Here is a 17485-nt window from a genome sequence, read left to right on the forward strand (position 1 = left end):
CTGGGCAGTAGGATGGGCAGATGAATGAAAGGTACACCTCCTCCATTATTAAAATGCTTTTCCGGGAAGCTAGAATACAGCTTTTGTGAATGGAGGAGGGGGGTGAAGGGCAGACATAGTTGGCACTCCTCTTACAGGTGCATTTGACAGGTCCAGCAGCTCATATTAAGCCTTACAGCCCCTGATGATTACTGTGGGGGTATGGGGGGTTTAGAGGACTGAAGATTTTAGCGAAGAGAGCAGCCACCAGGAAAAGGGACACTTCTCAAGTACCTCCCTGGAAATTAAATTTAAAGCTGAGCTCAACCTGCCTTTCCTTCAACGGTCCCCATCGCTCGCTGGCACCGGCATCTTTTTCTGGGTGCCACTCTTCAGCTGTCTTCATTGGCTGCCATAGGATTACATCACTCTTGTGCATCAGTCATCCTGGCACACAGTGAATGTGCCACCGATGCAATGGTAGCTGCGTATGCACACAGATAGAACTGAGGACAGGCTATACAGGAAAAAAAAAAAAAAAACCTTGAAAATGCTGCTTTTTTTTTGGCCTCTGTTCTCTTCTCTTTTTTTAAAGTAACATTAAGCGAAGCGGCTTCCTTTGGGAACACTCATGCAGACTCGCCGCCTTGCCTACGTCTATTGACACAGACGTGTGGTTCGGCCTCACCCCTGCTTCCTCGTCACAGAATTTGATTGACCGCAGTGGGAGCCAATTGCACTCCCTGCTATCCATCTGTGTAGTGAGGAGGGACAGATCCAGCACACCGCTGGATCGGGCTCTGGTAAGTATAAAGACGCTAAGGGAGGACACATGCAGCACAGTAGGCTTTACAACCACTTTAAAGATTGTTTCAAATTTCATCACAATCACTTTGGTATTTCTAAATTTATAAAGGAAAATTATTATTTTTTTTTTTTTCAGTCCTTAGTGCTGATCAGCAAACTGCCATACATAAACTTCTTTAACACTGTGGTGAAGCAGATCGCCCCTGAGTATTTTGAAAGAAGTGACCCGTGCTTGGAAGCAGGTAAGTCTCTGATCATACTGACTCTAGACTTCCTTTAAATAAACTTTATTGCTGGGTAAGAGGAAAGAACATGACCGTCCCTCGATTTTTCCACAGTGCATTAAAGTAGCTCTCTCTAAATCTACTTGCAGCCACATTCTAAGACTAACCTATCTAACCCTATAAAGCAAAAATCGCTCTAAATACCACAGAGGCGGATGCTGTGTGCAGGAGACAGCCGACAACGGCTTGCAAATGAATGGGAAGTTATGTCAGCCATAGAGTTACTATGGCGCTTCCGTTGTTGGCTGCCTCTTCTGCACACTCCCACATACCAAAGCTGTTGCTGACAGCTCAGTGTGAGACCGAAGCGGCTTCAGAATAAGTATGTATAGCGATTTTTTTAATTTTATTTTTTCATTTATTTATTTTCTTTACATGTCAAGATAGATTAATCGCAGCAACATTCTAAGACTAGATTTAGAGTTAGTTTTAAGCTGAACTTTAATGACATAAGTGCTGGCATTTGGGAACAGGGAGGAGTTCCCATGCTGGCACAATGAAAATGGGTTGAGAAAGTGTCAGTGACATAGTTGGTATCCTGGAAGATGAAAGCCTGCTACAGTGAAAACATGGCACTGATTTTATAGTCTTCTCTATGTAGCTTGTTCCTTCTGCCCTTTAGGATTGGGCAGAACTTTATGCACATGGATGTAAAATAATGCTGTGTTCATATATGTGACAAGAGAACCCTCCTGAGATACGGGACTATTATGGACAATATGGACAAAGGACCAAAAGGCCACAGTTTAAAAAATATATACATTTATTGAAAATATGATAAAATATTTGCAAAAGGAAAAATGGAGCTTAGATAATATAAACTAGACACAATAAATGATCCAGAAGGACCTAAATATAATACATAAGAGGAGTGAGACTACTGCCTGCAGTACCTTCCTGCCAATTCTTGATCTGCGGGGGACAGTAGGTCCAACCTATAATTTTGGAGAAATGGCGAGAAATTGGACCATGTTGGCAACCTTGCATATTTTTTCAAGTGTAGCACCAGCCCTTTTGGCCCAGGAAACTGCCGTTGATCTCGTAGAATGAGCAGCAATACCTGAGGGGGGTATTTTTCCCTTAGCTTTTTAGGCCTCCACCATTGCCCATTTAAGCCACCTCCCCAGATTGCTGTTGGAAGCTTTTTCTAAGCTTTTTCCTTTATGTGAACCTGAGAATATCACAAAGAGAGCATTTGATTTTCTAAATTCTTTGGATACTGTTAGAAAGTGTAGCAGGCATCTCCTCACATCCAGTGTGTGGAAAGCTTCTTCTCCTCCTGGCAGGAGCTGAAGAGAAAGTGGGCAAGACTATTTCTTGTGAACGGTGAAAAGTTGAAGAAACCTTAGATAGAAATGCTGGATCCATTAGAATGATTACCTGGTCTGAAAAACCTTTAGAAAGGGTTCTGTGACCGCTAGGGCCTGAAGCTCGCTGACTCTTCTTGCCGACGTGATGGCTACCAGAACATTTTTTTAAGAACTAAGCGTTTTAAGGATGCTTCCTGTAAGGGTTCAAACGGAGCTCCCGTGAGACCCTGTAAAACAGACAAATCCCAACTGGGAAAACTTTAAGGAATACTGGCCTATTCCGTGGACGTGCCCTAAAAAAATCTTGAAATTAAGACCTCTCTGGATAAGAGTCTTCTCGAAAAAAAACTGATAGAGCCACCACCTGGGTTTTTAGGGTGCTGGCTGCCAGCCCCTTCTCCATTCCGTCATGGAGAAATTGTAAGATTGACACTAAATTTTTGACCCGGAGGCCTTTGGAAGTGCACCAGGAATTTAACTTTTTCCAAACTTTCAGGTATCTGGCCCGAGTTACTTCCTTCCTACTGGAAAGTAGGGTCTTCACTAATTTATCAGACCGTCCCTTGGCCTTTAGGAGGTCTTCTTCAAAAACCAAGCAGTTAGATGTAACCGGTCTGCTTCCGGATGGTTTGCTGACCACTGTGTTAGCAGGTCCTTTCTGGGCGGCAGCTTCCATGGAGGTTTTTGCGGCCAGGTTTAGTAATGTCGTGAACCAGGATCTTTTTGGCCAGAAGGGAGTGACCAGGATCAGCTTGGTATTTTCCTCCCTGAATTTCCTTAGGATCAGGGGGAAGGGGGCAAAAGAATAGCACAGCTGCTAGTGCCACGGATGCCTACTGCCCGGTCTTCTCGGTGGAGTGAGAAAAACTTCTGTGCTTTCGAGTTCTGTTGGCTCGCGAACAGATCTCTTTGAGTTTGCCATCAAGCTTCGAAGATCATCAAGAAGACTTCTTGGCTCAGACTCCACTCTGCTTCCACCACTCTCCTTCTGCTTAATAGGCCTGCAAGTAGATTCTGGGATCCCTTTAGATGAACTGCTGACCACGAGGCCACATTTTGTTCTGGCCAGCTCCAGGAGTCCTCGGCTCCTGGTTCCCCCTTGTTTCACAACATAAGCTACTGCAGTTGTATTGTTCGAGAGAACCTGTACATGATGTCCCTTTACTGCTTGTTAAAAAGCTAGAAGACCGAGAAAAATGGCCTTCAGTTCCTGCCAATTTGTGGACTTTGGGCTTCTGCTTTGGACCAGGCCCTCTGAGAGGTTTGGCCGTCCAGGTGGGCACCCCAACCCCAATAACTCACGTCTGTTGTTAGAGGCTTGTCCAGGGGAAAAACCCAGGAGAGACCTCTTGCCAGGTTGGTTGAATTACTCCACCACCAGAGCACCCGTTTTAAGTTTGAGGTGAGCCTGACCTGTTTTTCTAAGATACTAATCTGGAGAGGTCTGGAATGTAATCTGTCCCACTATATGGCTGGGATCAACGCTGTGAGAAGTCCTAAAATGGTCATGGTTGATTGGACTGAAACTAAGAGATTGGTTTGAATCTGTCTCGCTGCAGACAGAATCTTCTCCATCTTCTCTTGTGGCAGAAAAACTTTTTGAAGCACTGAGTTTATCATATAACCCAGGAACTTCATCTCCTGCGATGGTTCTAGATTTTATTTTTCTAGATTCAGGAGCCACCCCAAGTTCTTGAGGTGAGCCTGAGATGCCTGAAGATTTGTCAAGACCTGTTCTTTGGAGTCTGCAAAAAACAAGAAGTCGTCCAGGTGGGTATCTGAAGAGAACTCCTCCTCTTCCCTTCCCTTACCCCTTTGGGAGACCCAACGGTTCTTCTGGTCTTGATCTCTATTTTTGTGGGGCTGTTGAACACCACAAAAATTTTTCTTGATCGGTTATGTCTTTTTGGAAGGGAAAGCCTTTTTCTTGTCAGCTGTCCTGTCCAAGACCATTTCAAGGTCTGGACCAAAAAGAAGATCACCTGAAAAAGGTAGGCCACATAATTTTATCTTGGAAGCTGTTTCACCAGACCAAGTTTTTAGCCAGACGGCACGTCTGGCTGAATTCACCAGTGCTGACGACCTTGCTGACATCTTTACTGATTCGGCTGATCCATCAGCCATGTATTTTACTGCATTCAGTATCCATGGAAAGGACTCCAAAAGTTCTTTCCTTGATGTACCCACCTCTACGTGTCTCTTCAGCTTCTCTACCCAGCATTCTAGATTCCTTGCGACTTCTGTGGAAGCCATAGCAGGTTTGAGGCTGGATGATGTGGAATCTCACGCTTTTTTCAAGAGGGAGTCCGCTCTTTTATCCATTGCATCCTCCAGCACCCCCATGTCCCATGGCTGGGATGGTCACTGCACTCCAGGCAGACACACTTTAAGGTAAGCCATCTCCCTCCACCTTGGAGAGAGCGCAGGTCCCTGGTTCCAGCATGCGCTTCCACCATGGCAGAGGAAACACAATAACTGAAGCCATGGTGGAAGAGGAGGGATTTAAAAGCTGCATGTGCTTCCTGGAAAATGGGCGAAGCTGCGCTCTCTTCAAGGTTGTCCTGAAAGGCGATTTGAGAAAAAGGACATCAATTTAATTTGGGTACAACGACGCATGACCCGCAATTGTCCGTTAAAGCGATAGTGCTGTATCGCAAAAAATGGCCTGGTCAGGAAGTGGTTAAGTGAACTCTAATAACATAGAGCGTAAAATTATTCCCCAGATCTAAACACGGTATTGAAAAATTGAGACGACAAGCAATACATAGATTGTTGTCTTAGTTGTGTCTACAACACCACCAATCGGTACATAATTATCAAAAACGTATTTTAGTTCGGTCCACGTGACAAGGGCATACATGTAGAAATTGAAGACACAAGATCTACAAAGAAAGTCACATAGTGAAACGCTCGGTTGAGCATTAAAAGAAAACCACTTTGCAAATTACAAAAAATATTGTGATTACTTTCACCCAATCAATGTCTAAAAACAGGACTGGCAACTGAATACACACTTACGAAAACGCACATACAAGCATGTATGTGCGTGTGTACAGCTGCCAGTCCTGTTTTTAGACCATGTCTATTTTGTAATTTGCTAAATTTCACATTAAAGCTGTGTTCTTTTAACCACTTGCTACCCAGGCCAATTCTGACATTTCTCTCCTACATGTAAAAATCATAATTTTTTAGCTAGAAAATTACACAGAACCCCCAAACATTATATATGGGGTTTTTTTTTAGCAGAGACCCTAGAGAATAAGATGGCGGTCGTTGAAACGTATTATCTCACACGGTATCTGCACAGCAATTTTTCAAACGCGCTTTTTTTGGGGAAAAAAAAAAACAGTTTCATGCATTAAAATAAAACAAAATCCTAAAATTAGCCCACTTTTTTTGTATAATGTGAAAGATGATGTTACACCGAGTAAATAGATACCTAACATGTCATTGCACACACTCGTAAAATGGCTCCAAACCTCGGTATTTAAAAATCCCCATAGGCGACACTTTAAGTTTCTTTTACAGGTGACATGTTTTGAGTTACAGAGGAGGACTAGTGCTAGAATTATTCCTCTCGCTCTAACCTTCGCGGCGATACCTCACGTGTGGTTTGAATGCCGTATACATATGTTGTTGTAGGCAGGGGCGCTTTTAAATTTTATTTTTTATTGTTAATTTTTTTATTTTGACACTTTCTTTTTAAATTAAAATTTTTTTTTTTTTTTATCACTTTTATTCCTAGTACAAGGAATGTAAACATCCCTTGTAATAGGAATAGTGCTCGACAGGTCCTCTTTATAGTGAGATCTGGGGTCAATAAGTCCTCAGATCTCACCTCTAGGCTGGGAAGCATGAAATTGAAAAAAAAAAAAAAAAAATCCCAGTTCCCAGACGAGGCGGCGGCATTTTTTCAAATGCTGAGGCCGGGCGTGACATCATAACATTGCACCCAGCCTTCAAACAATCATAGAAACTCTGGGGACCATCTGGCCCACCAGAAATCTCTATGGTCAGCAGCCAGGGATGGTCGGCTCCTACTCTGGTTCGCCGATGGCAGGGGTGAGCCTGGAGAAGCACCGGAAGGGAGTGGATGTCCCCTTTCGCTGCCTATAAGAACAATCAAGCTGTTGAGCAGCCGCTATGATCGCTTTTATGGTAAAGGGAATCGCCGGCTCTAAAAGACAATATCTGAATGATGCCTGTAGCTGCAGGCAACATTCAGATATCACCGCTCAAAGTCTGCGACATCATATCACATTACATGGGCGGCAAGCGGTTAATGCTCAACCGAGTGTTCCACCATGTGACTTTCTTTGTAGACATTGTCTCCAATTTCTTCATTTAAGTGAACTCTGACTTCAGTACAGTTGCTGAGTTTACTGGATAGCATTAGGGCTTATTCACATGTGAGGTTGGGGGCTGGTAGAACCCTACGGTTTAACTGCCTCCAACTGCTACCTGCTACCTCCTTTAGCTGCAGGGGCAGTGGCCCGGGATGTATTAATACAATTTCTGCCACGTTAGCAATGCTTTGTAACGCTCGCTGCTGACTACAACCCATTCACAGGGGCCACTCTGCAAAAAACCCTGCAACCGCGTGCAATGCACCTGGTTGCAGAAAGCAGTCTTGGCCATCAAGAGGTTAAAGCAGGTGGTGAGGAGGTGATACAATGCCCCTTCACTGCCTGTCAAATGCTCTCTGAATGTGGATCACTCTTCAGAGAGCACCTCATGTGTGAACAGGTTTTCAGTGACTCAATGAATGCCACTTGTGCTCTTTGAAACCCAACTCTAAGTTGGGTACCCCCATTGGATATAACCTCATATAAATCACATCATGCCCTGGAACGATGCAGCATAGCGATAAACTGGTTTATACAATAAAATGTTTCATCCTATTTGTATTTGCAAGGGCTGTTTATTGTTAAGCATTTTTACTGTGTGATGTCACTTCACTTACAAGCTGGGTTTGCTTTGAGAAAATTCCCGCACATGTAGCTACAGACAGTTTAAATGTGTTTGGCATAAACAAAGGTCTATCCTTTAGAACAATCTCATATTAAGAAAAATGAGCAAACTAGGTGGGCTGACTTGTCTTCTGCTGTCATCAGCAGTCTGTGTCCGTATTACTACATTCTGCTACACCCTTGAGAAAGTCCATTAAAGCTGCAGGCAAAGAAAACGAATTTAATCCAGGAGATTAAATGATCATAAAGTAGAATTCCAGTTCCAAACTAAAACAAAACTATGGTGGCAGCTTTACCGGACCACTGTTCCTACACAGAGCCCAGCGGTTTGGGTCTCCAGCAATCTGACACTGCCCCTGTACAATATTTCAATCAAAATGATCATGTATCCAGACCAGTGTTGTTGACTTGTACATGGGGCATAACAGACCACTGGAAACCTGTATTCTGCCAGCACAGGATCACATTCTTACTATTTTTAACATCAAGCGCCTAAAAATCTGTAACATACCATATTCACTTTTGTTTAGCAGAATGACAGCATGCAAGTAAGCCTGAGCTTTAAAATATGAACACACTGAAAATACAAAATAGTTTATTTTTAAAGTGCACCTATTGGGCAGCTATGATAAAAGGGTAACGCCACTTTTGTGGAAGATAAAACGAACAAAAAAACCCCCTAAAATAGCATATACAATCGCTACACAAGCCATATTGTAATGGGTACATTATTAAAAAGTGCCTTTTTCAATTTGCAGAGCTATCATTTTCTGTAAAATGAAATGCAATATGGCAGCCTGGAGGCTTTCTGTACACAGTTGGTGCATAGAACGCCCTTGGAAATGTCATTTGCTGCTTGTGTGATTGGCTAACTGATTTTCCCAGAAGTCTGCATTAAAGAGGAGTTCCACCCAGAAATGGAACTTCCGCTGATCCGGTTCCTCCCCCCTCCAGTGTCCCATTTGGCACCTTTTCAGGGGGGAGCAGATACCTGTCTAATTCAGGTGTTTGCTCCCACTTTTAGCGAAAGAGCTCAGCAGAATCCGGAAGGAAGGGAAAGAGAAAGATTTGGGGAAAAGGGGAGATGAAAGAAGGGTGGTAAAAAAAAATTGCAATAAGCGTATATTGATTGGTTTGTGCAAAAGTTATAGCGTCTACAAAATGGGGGATACTTTTATGGCATTTTTTATTATTATTATTTTTTTTTTATTAGTAATGGCGGCGATCTGCGATTTTTGTTGCGACTGCGACATTATGTCGAAACACTTTTGATACTACTTTGGGACCATTGCCATTTATACAGCGATCAGTGCTATAAAAATGCACTGATTACTGTGTAAGTGACACTGGCAGGGAAGAGGTTAACCACTAGGGGGCGATGAAGGGGTTAAGTGTGTCCTAGAGAGTGATTCTAACTGTGGGGGAATGGGCTTCCACTCACATGGCAGTGATCTCTGTCATGTCACAAGGCAGAACGGGGAAGTGCCTTGTTTACATAGGCACTTCCCCATTCTGCGGCTCTGTGACGCCATTGTGCCAACGTATATTGGCGTGCAGCAGTCGGCAAGTGGTTAATACTGAACGGAGAATACTATGTCTCTTATAGTTCCAAATTAAGCGTATCAGATCCACTTGGAGTGTTCGCAGGTGTGCATAGGGCACTGGAATGGGCAGTGTTTGAAAAAAGAATAAGAGTTTAGGGAGTATGGTCATCTTGACCGAGGCCACACGTCCCAGGAGGGATATGTGGTGAGTCGTCCATTTTTATTGTAGTTCTCGTATAGATCAAAATGGGGGGGGTTCGCTTGGTATAGGGTGGCGAAGGACGGGGTAATGTTAACCCCCAGATATTTCATGGCCGAGGTCTTCCAGTTCTAGGGGAAACTCGTTTGCAGGTGGTGGACTTCTCCAGCAGGGATATTAATCGGGAGGGCCTCCGATTTGGACGCATTGATTTTATAACCCGAGGTGTCCAGCTCAGCGTGCAGGCTAGGCAGGGAAATCCTGGGCTGAGTCAGGCTAAGTATGATATCGTCCGCAAACAGTGACAACTTCAACTCCTTTCCCCTAACTGGTATGCTCCGAATGTCTATTCATGGATGAATGCTGCCAAGGGTTCAACACATAGCGCAAACAGTAGAGGCGAGAGCAGCATCCCTGGCGGGTACTATTAGTGACTGGGATAGAGGAGGATAGGGCGAAGGGGGTCTTCACTTGGGATGTAGGGTTGGTGTAAAAGTGTAAAATAGCTTGTAGGAAAGGTCCCCGAAATCCCATATAGTGCAACGTAGCAAACAGGAAAGACCAGGCAAGATGGTCAAAAGCCTTTTCCGCGTCCAAGCTTAGTACTAATGATCGCAGACCATCCCTGTTTGCCACGTCAATTAAGTCTATGACCCTCCTGGTGTTATCACCCGCCTGGTGGAGAGGGACAAAGCCCATCTGATCTTTGTGAATTAGGGAGGGAAGGACCGCTTTCAAGCAAATACAGAGAAGCTTGGTTAAAATTTTTAGGTCAGAGTTCAGAAGCGCTATAGGCCTGTAGCTATCACATAAAGAGGGGTCCATATCTGGCTTTGGATCTTTGCATATCTGAGGGTATGGGAGTCTGCTGAAGGAAAGCGTTAAAAAGCTTACACATGTATGGTATTAAGAATGCAAGAGGATTTGTAATACTCATAAGGTAAGCTGTCTGGGCCAGGGGATTTACGTGTAGGGAGATTTTTAATTGTCGATTTAAGTTTCTCCTCATGATGGGTGCATTGAGGGGGAAGAAGGTCCGAGGGTTGCAGTTGGTGGATTCCACTCTGCTCCAGGTATTGAGCAATGTTGTTAGCAAGATCGGGGGGGTTATGAGAAATCCCAGGGTTATTATATAAGGCGGAGTAGAACTCCTCAAAGGTGCAAGCAATGTCTGGGGGGTGGGATAGTAAACAGCCCGATCTATTTTTAATTTGGGGTAGTCGCGTGGCTGCGGTCAGACCGTTTTCTATCTAATAGGGAGTGGGCCTTGTTACCTTTGTTGTAGTATAATTGTTTCAGCCTAGTCAGTGCTTTTTCTACTTGTCCTAGTGCCAGGTCTTTGAGTATAATGCGGAGATGGGTGATTTTTTTCAAGTAAGGGTAGGGATGGAGATGGCTGTAGGCAAAGTTCGAGGGCTCTAAGTTCCCTTTCAGTTTGTAACTTGGTAGCCCTAGTATCTTTTTTCATGGCGGAGGTGAGAGCGATGCAGCGACCCTGGAGGACTGCCTTATGAGCTTCCCAGAGGGTGGCAAGAGATACCGCGGAGGTGTTGTTTTCAAGAAAATACAGTTTCAGTGTGGACTCCAATTTTGTTTTGGAAGGGAGGTGCTGTAAGAGGAATTTATTTAGCTGCCAATGACAAGGCTTGCGATTGGGGGCTCCTAAGTCCAGTGTAAGTAAGATGGGAGAATGATCGGACCAGGAGATTGGGCGTATCTGTGCGGACCTGGTTATGCATAATGTGGTATTATTGACAAAGAGGTAGTCAATACGCATGTGCATACGATGAGGGGTGGAATAGAATGTATACTGCCAATCGCCAGGGTGGAGAACCCGCCAGGAGTCAGAGAGCCTATCGTCTAGTAAGTTGACGAAAGAGTTTAGAGTCACTAGAGGCTCGGGCAGGCAAATCCCCGTGGGTTCACCACATGGCGATCCAGTACCATAGAGTGAAATAAATTGAAATCACCTACAGTTAGAAATTTGATGTGCAAAAGAGGCGTGCAAATACTCTAGTTAAAAAGCGGATCTGGTAGACATTCGGGGCATATATGGCACAAAAGGTGACTGCCTGCCAGTGGCGGCGTAGGATGAGAAAATGTCCCCGCGGGTCAATGTACGAATCAGAGCATGTAAACGGTGCCCCTTGTTTAGAAAGTATGGCTAAACCGGCATGTTTGCGGGGGTTAAACACCTGGTAGGCCCGAGGGTAGTATCTGGATGCGAATGCAAAAGAATCCCCCTTATTCAAATGGGTTTCCTGAATCAGGATAATATCTGCCTCCGACTGCCTGAATTCTCTAAGCGCCAGGTGTCTCTTTCTGTTAGAGTTTAGGCCAGCGCCGAGATGGCTCACTCATCGGGAAAGGAAAACTTTTTTTTCCTTTCGCGATGAGTGACAGGCAGTGCTGACAGCTGTCTGGTATGAATCCTGAGGGGGGGGGGGGGGTGGGACGCCGTGCCAAATTTTAAATAAAAAAAACGGCGTGGGTCCCCCCCCCCCCCCCCCAGGGGCATACTAGGCCTTTAGGTCTGGTATGGATTGTAAGGGTAACCCCCTACGCCGAAAAAGCGGCGTGGGGGTCCCCCCCAAAATCCATACCAGACCCTTATCCGAGCACGCAGCCCGGCCAGCCAGGAAAGGGAGTGGGGACGAGCGAGCACCCCCCCCCCTCCTGAGCCGTACCAGGCCGCCTGCCCTCAACATGGGGGGGGGGTGAGTGCCTTGGGGGAAGGGGGGTGCCCTGCAGCCCCCCCACCCCAAAGCACCTTGTCCCCATGTTGATGAGGACAAGGGCCTCTTCCCGACAACCCTGGCCGTTGGTTGTCGGGGTCTGCGGGCGGGGGGCTTATTGGAATCTGGGAGCCCCCTTTAATAAGGGGGTCCCCAGATCCCGACTCCCCACCCTATGTGAATGAGTATGGGGTACATGGTACCCCTACCCATTCACCTAGGGGGAAAAAAGTGTCAATAAAAAAAAAAACACAGTACACAGATTTTAAGAGTAATTTATTAGGCAGCTCCGGGGTCTTCTTCCGACTTCGGGGGGTCTCCTTCCGACTTCTCCGGGTGTTCGGCCTCTTCTCCCGGGCCCCTCCGCTATCTTCTTCCAGCTCTTTTGCCAGCGAGGGGCCCGGTCTGCTGCCGCTGTCTTGCTACTTCTTCTCTTCTCCTCTTCTTCCGATGTTGACACGACGCTCTCTCCGGCTGGAATGCTGTGTGCGAGCTGTGGAGCCATTTATATAGGTGGTGACCCCGCCGTCAAACTTCGGAAGAAGAGAAGAAGCGACGAGACAGCGGCGACAAGACAGTGGCAGCAGACCAGGCCCCTCGCCTTCAAAAGAGCTGGAAGAAGATAGCGGAGGGGCCCGGGAGAAGAAGCGAAGAGGCAGCGGCGACAAGACAGCGGCAGCAGACCGGGCCCCTCGCTGGCAAAAGAGCTGGAAGAAGATAGCGGAGGGGCCCGGGAGAAGAGGCCGAACACCCGGAGAAGTCCTAGGGAGACCCCCCGAAGTCGGAAGAAGACCCCGGAGCTGCCTAATAAATTACTCTAAAAATCTGTGTACTGTGTTTTGTTTTTTTTTTTTTTTATTGACACTTTTTTTCCCTAGGTGAATGGGTAGGGGTACCATGTACCCCATACTCATTCACATAGGGTGGGGGGCCGGGATCTGGGGGCCCCCTTATTAAAGGGGGGCTCCCAGATTCCGATAAGCTCCCCTCCCGCAGACCCCGACAACCAACGGCCAGGGTTGTCGGGAAGAGGCCCTTGTCCTCATCAACTTGGGGACAAGGTGCCTTGGGGTGGGGGGCCGCAGGGCGCCCCCCCTCCCCCAAGGCACTCACCCCCCATGTTGAGGGCATGCGGCCTGGTACGGCTCAGGAGGGGGGGGGGGCGCTCGCTAGTCCCCACCCCCTTTCCTGGCTGGCCGGGCTGCGTGCTCGGATAAGGGTCTGGTATGGATTTTGGGGGGGGACCCCCACGCCGATTTTCTGGTGTAGGGGGTTCCCCTTACAATCCATACCAGACCGAAGGGCCTGGTATGCCCCTGGGGGGGTAACCCACGCCGGTTCTTTATTTAAAATTTGACGCGGCGTTCCCCCCCTCAGGTTTCATACCAGACAGCTGTCAGCACTGCCTGTCACTCATCGGTAAAGGAAAAAAAGTTTTCCTTTCCCGATGAGCGAGCCAGCGCGACATGCGCCGAGAACACAATGTCGCGGTCAGGTACTGTATAACAGTGTAAATTTGCAGTCCTCTCAAAATAACTCAACACATAGCCGTTTAATGTCTAAACCGTTGGCAACAAAAATGGGTACACCCCTGGAAAATGAAAATGTCCAAATTGGACCCAAAGTGTCACTGCCTTAACCCTCTTAGGCATGGAGTTCACCAGAGCTTCACAGATTGCTGCTGGAGTCCTCTTCCACTCCTCCATGATGACATCACGGAGCTGTTGGATGTTCGAGATCTTGCGCTCCTCCACCTTCTGTTTGAGGAAGTCCCACAGATGCTCAATAGAGTTTAGGTCTACAGACATGCTTTGCCAATCCATCACCTTTACCCTCAGCTTCTTTAGCAAGGCAATGGTTGTCTTGGAGGTGTGTTTGGAGTCGTTATCATGTTAGAATACTGCCCTACGGCCCAGTCTCCGAAGGAAGGGGATCATGCTCTGCTTCAGTTTGTCACAGTACATGTTGGCATTCATGGTTCCCTCAATGAACTGTAGCTCTCCAGTGCCTTTAGCACTTGTGCAACCCCAGACCATGACACTCCCACCACCATGCTTGACTGTAGGCAAGACACACTTGTCTTTTGTAATTCTCACCTGGTTGCTGCCACACACACTTGATAACATCTGAACCAAATAAGTTTATCTTCGTCTCATCAGACCACAGGACATGGTTCCAGTAATTCATGTCCTTAGTCTGCTTGTCTTCAGCATACTGCAGGCTTTCGTGTGCATCATCTTTAGAAGAGGCTTCCTTCTGGGACAACAGCCATGCAGACCAATTTGATGCAGTGTGCGTCGTATTGTCGGTACACTGACAGGCTGACCCCCCACCCCTTCAACCTCTGCAGCAATGCTGGTGGCACTCATATGTCTATACCCCATAGACAACCTCTGGATCTGATGCTGAGCACCTGCATTCAACTTCTTTGGTCAACCATGGCAAGGCCTGTTCTGAGTGGAACCTGTCCTGGTAAACCGCTGTATGGTCTTGGCAACAGTGCTGCAGCTCAATTTCAGGGTCTTGGCAATCTTCTTCTAGCCTAGGGCATCTTTATGTAGAGCATCATTTTTTTTTTTTTCTTTTCAGATCCTCAGAGTTCTTTGCCATGAGGTGCCATGTTGAACTTCCAGTGACCAGTATGAGAGTGTGACAGCAATAACACCAAATTTAAAACACCTGCTCCCCATTCACACCTGAGACTTTGTAACATTAACGAGTCACATGACACCAGTGAGGGTAAATGGTTAATTGGGTCCAATTTGGACATTTTCATTTAGGGGTGTACTCACTTTTGTTGTCAGCGGTGTAGACATTAATGGCTGTGTGAGTTATTTTGAGGGGACAGCAAATTTACACTGTTATACAAGCTGTACACTCACTACTTTACATTGTAGCAAAGTGTCATTTCTTCAGTGTTGTCACATGAAAAGATATAATAAAATATTTCCAAAAATGTGAGGGGTGTACTCACTTTTGTGAGATACTGTATGTCCTCCCGACCAGGAGTAAAAAAAAAACAGGCTGGGGGGACACAGAGAACGGATGTAACAGATACAAAAAAGTAAACAGTGAAACGTTTAAAGGAACTCTAGGGGCTAGCCTGGGGGGGGGGGGGGGGGGGGGGGGTACAATGAATAGAAGTGTGACCACTCTCATATCTCTGTCGAGATACGCCCAAAATACTAAACTAGAGGAGATCAGGGGCCTAAGGGGGCCATGAGCAGGTTAGTAAAGTGGACCATGGGTGTGATCCAAGTGGAGAGCCGGTCTACGGTTGAAGGTGACAGAGTGGAAGGCTCTTTGTTGGTCAGCCGTTTTTTGGTTTGGTGGCTTTGCGGGGGGTATCCGGGCCCCGGGAGTGTTTGGTGGGGGAAACCTTCTGCCAGACTGTGGGCGGTGGAGTGGCAACAAAGTCCCAGTCCTGGAGCTGGGGGACAGGGATCACCAGAACATCACAAAAGGCATCCAATTCTTCCAGGTAGCGCAGCTCTGCAGATTGTCCTTGATGCCTTGCCGTGAAACTGAAAGGAAATCCCCAACGGTATATGATGTCCCTGCCCTGTAGCGCGTGGAGAAGAGGTTGGAGGAGCCTGCGTTTTTTGCAGGGTGATCCAGGGGAGGTCTGGGTATAGCTGCACTGGTGTATTGTCAAAGACTACTTTGCGGACGGAGCAAGCTTGATGTCTTCCTTCCACGGGTAGGAGTAAACTCTGCAGATAACATTGCATGGTTTGGAAGCAGGCCCTTTGGGGCATAGGGCTCGGTGGGCCCTATCCATCTCGATGCGTTTGTTAGGGGATTCACCCAGAAGGATGTTGAATAGGGCTTGCAGGGTGGTTTGCAGATCTATAGAGCCCTCAGACTCAGGGAGGCCCCTGACTCGAATGTTGTTCCTGCGCCCCCTGGTTGTCCAGGTCTTCGACATGGCGCTGCATATCTCTCAGTAGCATGCGACGATCTGCACCTTGTAGCTGAGTGCAGTGAACTGCCAGTTTGGTCTTTTGGATCTCTTCCTCAGCCATCTCCACTCTATCTGCTAGGTGTTTAAAGTTTGCATGCAATGTCTGAATCTCTGCACGGCATGTGGATTTAACATCTTCTATAAGTTGTTTAAAGTCCTCTTTGGTTGGTATAGTCTGAATATAAGCTTGCCATGAGGGAGGGACCTGATGGTGGGGTCCTGTCGCCTCTTGTTGTAGGTTCAAGTGAGAGGGGGGAGGGGATAGCAGAGGCTGCATGGTGGTGGTATATTGGGCCTGGATGGATGCCCCATTGGAGTTTCCCACGGTTCGCACCACGCCAAGGCCTGTGCTGCTGGAGCCCCTGCGTGAGATGAAGCTGGGGAGCTTACGGCCTGGGTGTAGGTGGTGATGGGAACTGCGGCTCTCCCAGAGGAGCTGTGGTCTCTGGAGCGGGGCTACCTCTGAGTTTTAGGAGAGGCAGGTGCAGATGAGTAGGCTGGACGCGACGTGAGGTCCTTCTGAGGCCCGGCTTGTAACGCCATAGAGTCCCAGGAGTGTGTGAGGCCCAACGGGTGGAAAGTCCTCTGAGTCCACAGAGAGAGAGAGGGAGCTGGGTCCTCCGGCCTGGAGGTCTGGGTCTGTTGCTGTGAGCAGCAACCGTGGAAAGGCCTCTGTGCACTGTGTGTATGAGGCGAGGATCAGGCCCAATGCAGCAGGCTGTGTCTCGTGTTGCGCTGCTGCCATGTAGGCCGTGTGATGAGGGAGACTCACTGCGTCCACCGAAGCTGGATGGTTGCCCGATGCTGGCCACGGAGGCTTAGAGCCCTGGTGCGAAGCTGGAGCTTGCCATGCTGGCTGTGGAGGGGTCCGCGTGCATGATGTGGCGCCATCTTGTTTGTCCCGCTGGGTGGCATAGAAGGCGAGGTAAAGTAGCCGTGGAAGGTTGTAGAAGACCCGAGAGGAGTTTAGGAGGATACCCATGCTTTAGAGCAGGCATATGCAATTAGCGGACCTCCAGCTGTTGCAAAAGTACAAGTCCCATCATGCCTCTGGGTGTCATGCTTGTGGCTGTCAGTCTTTCTATGCCTCATGGGAGTTGTAGTTCTGCAACAGCTGGTGGTCCGCTAATTGCATATCCCTGCTTTAGAGGATTTGGTTCTCCTGGATCCACCCATGTAGGGGTGTAAAAAGTCCCCTGAAAAGGCCTTGGAGCTGTGAGCTTATGAGAGAGCTAGGAGCTTCGGCATCCATGAAGGTCGACTTCCGGTTACTCCCCCCCCGATGTTTATTATTTATGGTATTAAGGTTTGAACATGCAGATTTAGCCATTGTGATATATATTCAATTTAGTTTTAGTCATAGTCTTTTGACTAAAATGCCATTTTAGTTTTAGTCCTATTTTAGTCTTTTGACTAAAATGTAATTTTAGTTTTAGACGTATTTTAGTAGACGAAAATATTGTAGTTGACGAAATTAACACTGCTCTGCATACAACAAACTGCTTTTTCTGCAGAGCAGATGAAGTTAGGAACCTGCAACAAAGTTTGCTAAAATCCTTGCAATGTACTTTGATCATCCAGAAGGTATAGTTTTTTGTTTTTTTTTAGGCCGGGTTCACACTAATGTGAATTGGATGTGGCATCTCCACACCCAATTCGCGATAGCAGGAGGTTTTGACCGGCACTCTATGGA

At 47.0% G+C, this 17485-nt stretch overlaps 1 protein-coding gene across 1 annotated transcript in view; it reads left to right on the plus strand.

Moving 5' to 3' along the window:
• The window catches only part of DENND6A (DENN domain containing 6A), a 118120-nt gene that overhangs the window by 38205 nt on the left and 62430 nt on the right, over positions 1–17485 (plus strand). Inside the window, exon 6 of the mRNA XM_073592245.1 lies at positions 923–1028. Coding sequence (XP_073448346.1) covers positions 923–1028 — 106 coding nt within the window. The remainder of the gene's footprint in view (positions 1–922; positions 1029–17485) is intronic.

Source organism: Aquarana catesbeiana, linkage group LG07 (assembly GCF_042186555.1).
Source record: "Aquarana catesbeiana isolate 2022-GZ linkage group LG07, ASM4218655v1, whole genome shotgun sequence".
In the NCBI taxonomy this organism is placed as follows: Eukaryota; Metazoa; Chordata; class Amphibia; order Anura; family Ranidae; genus Aquarana; species Aquarana catesbeiana.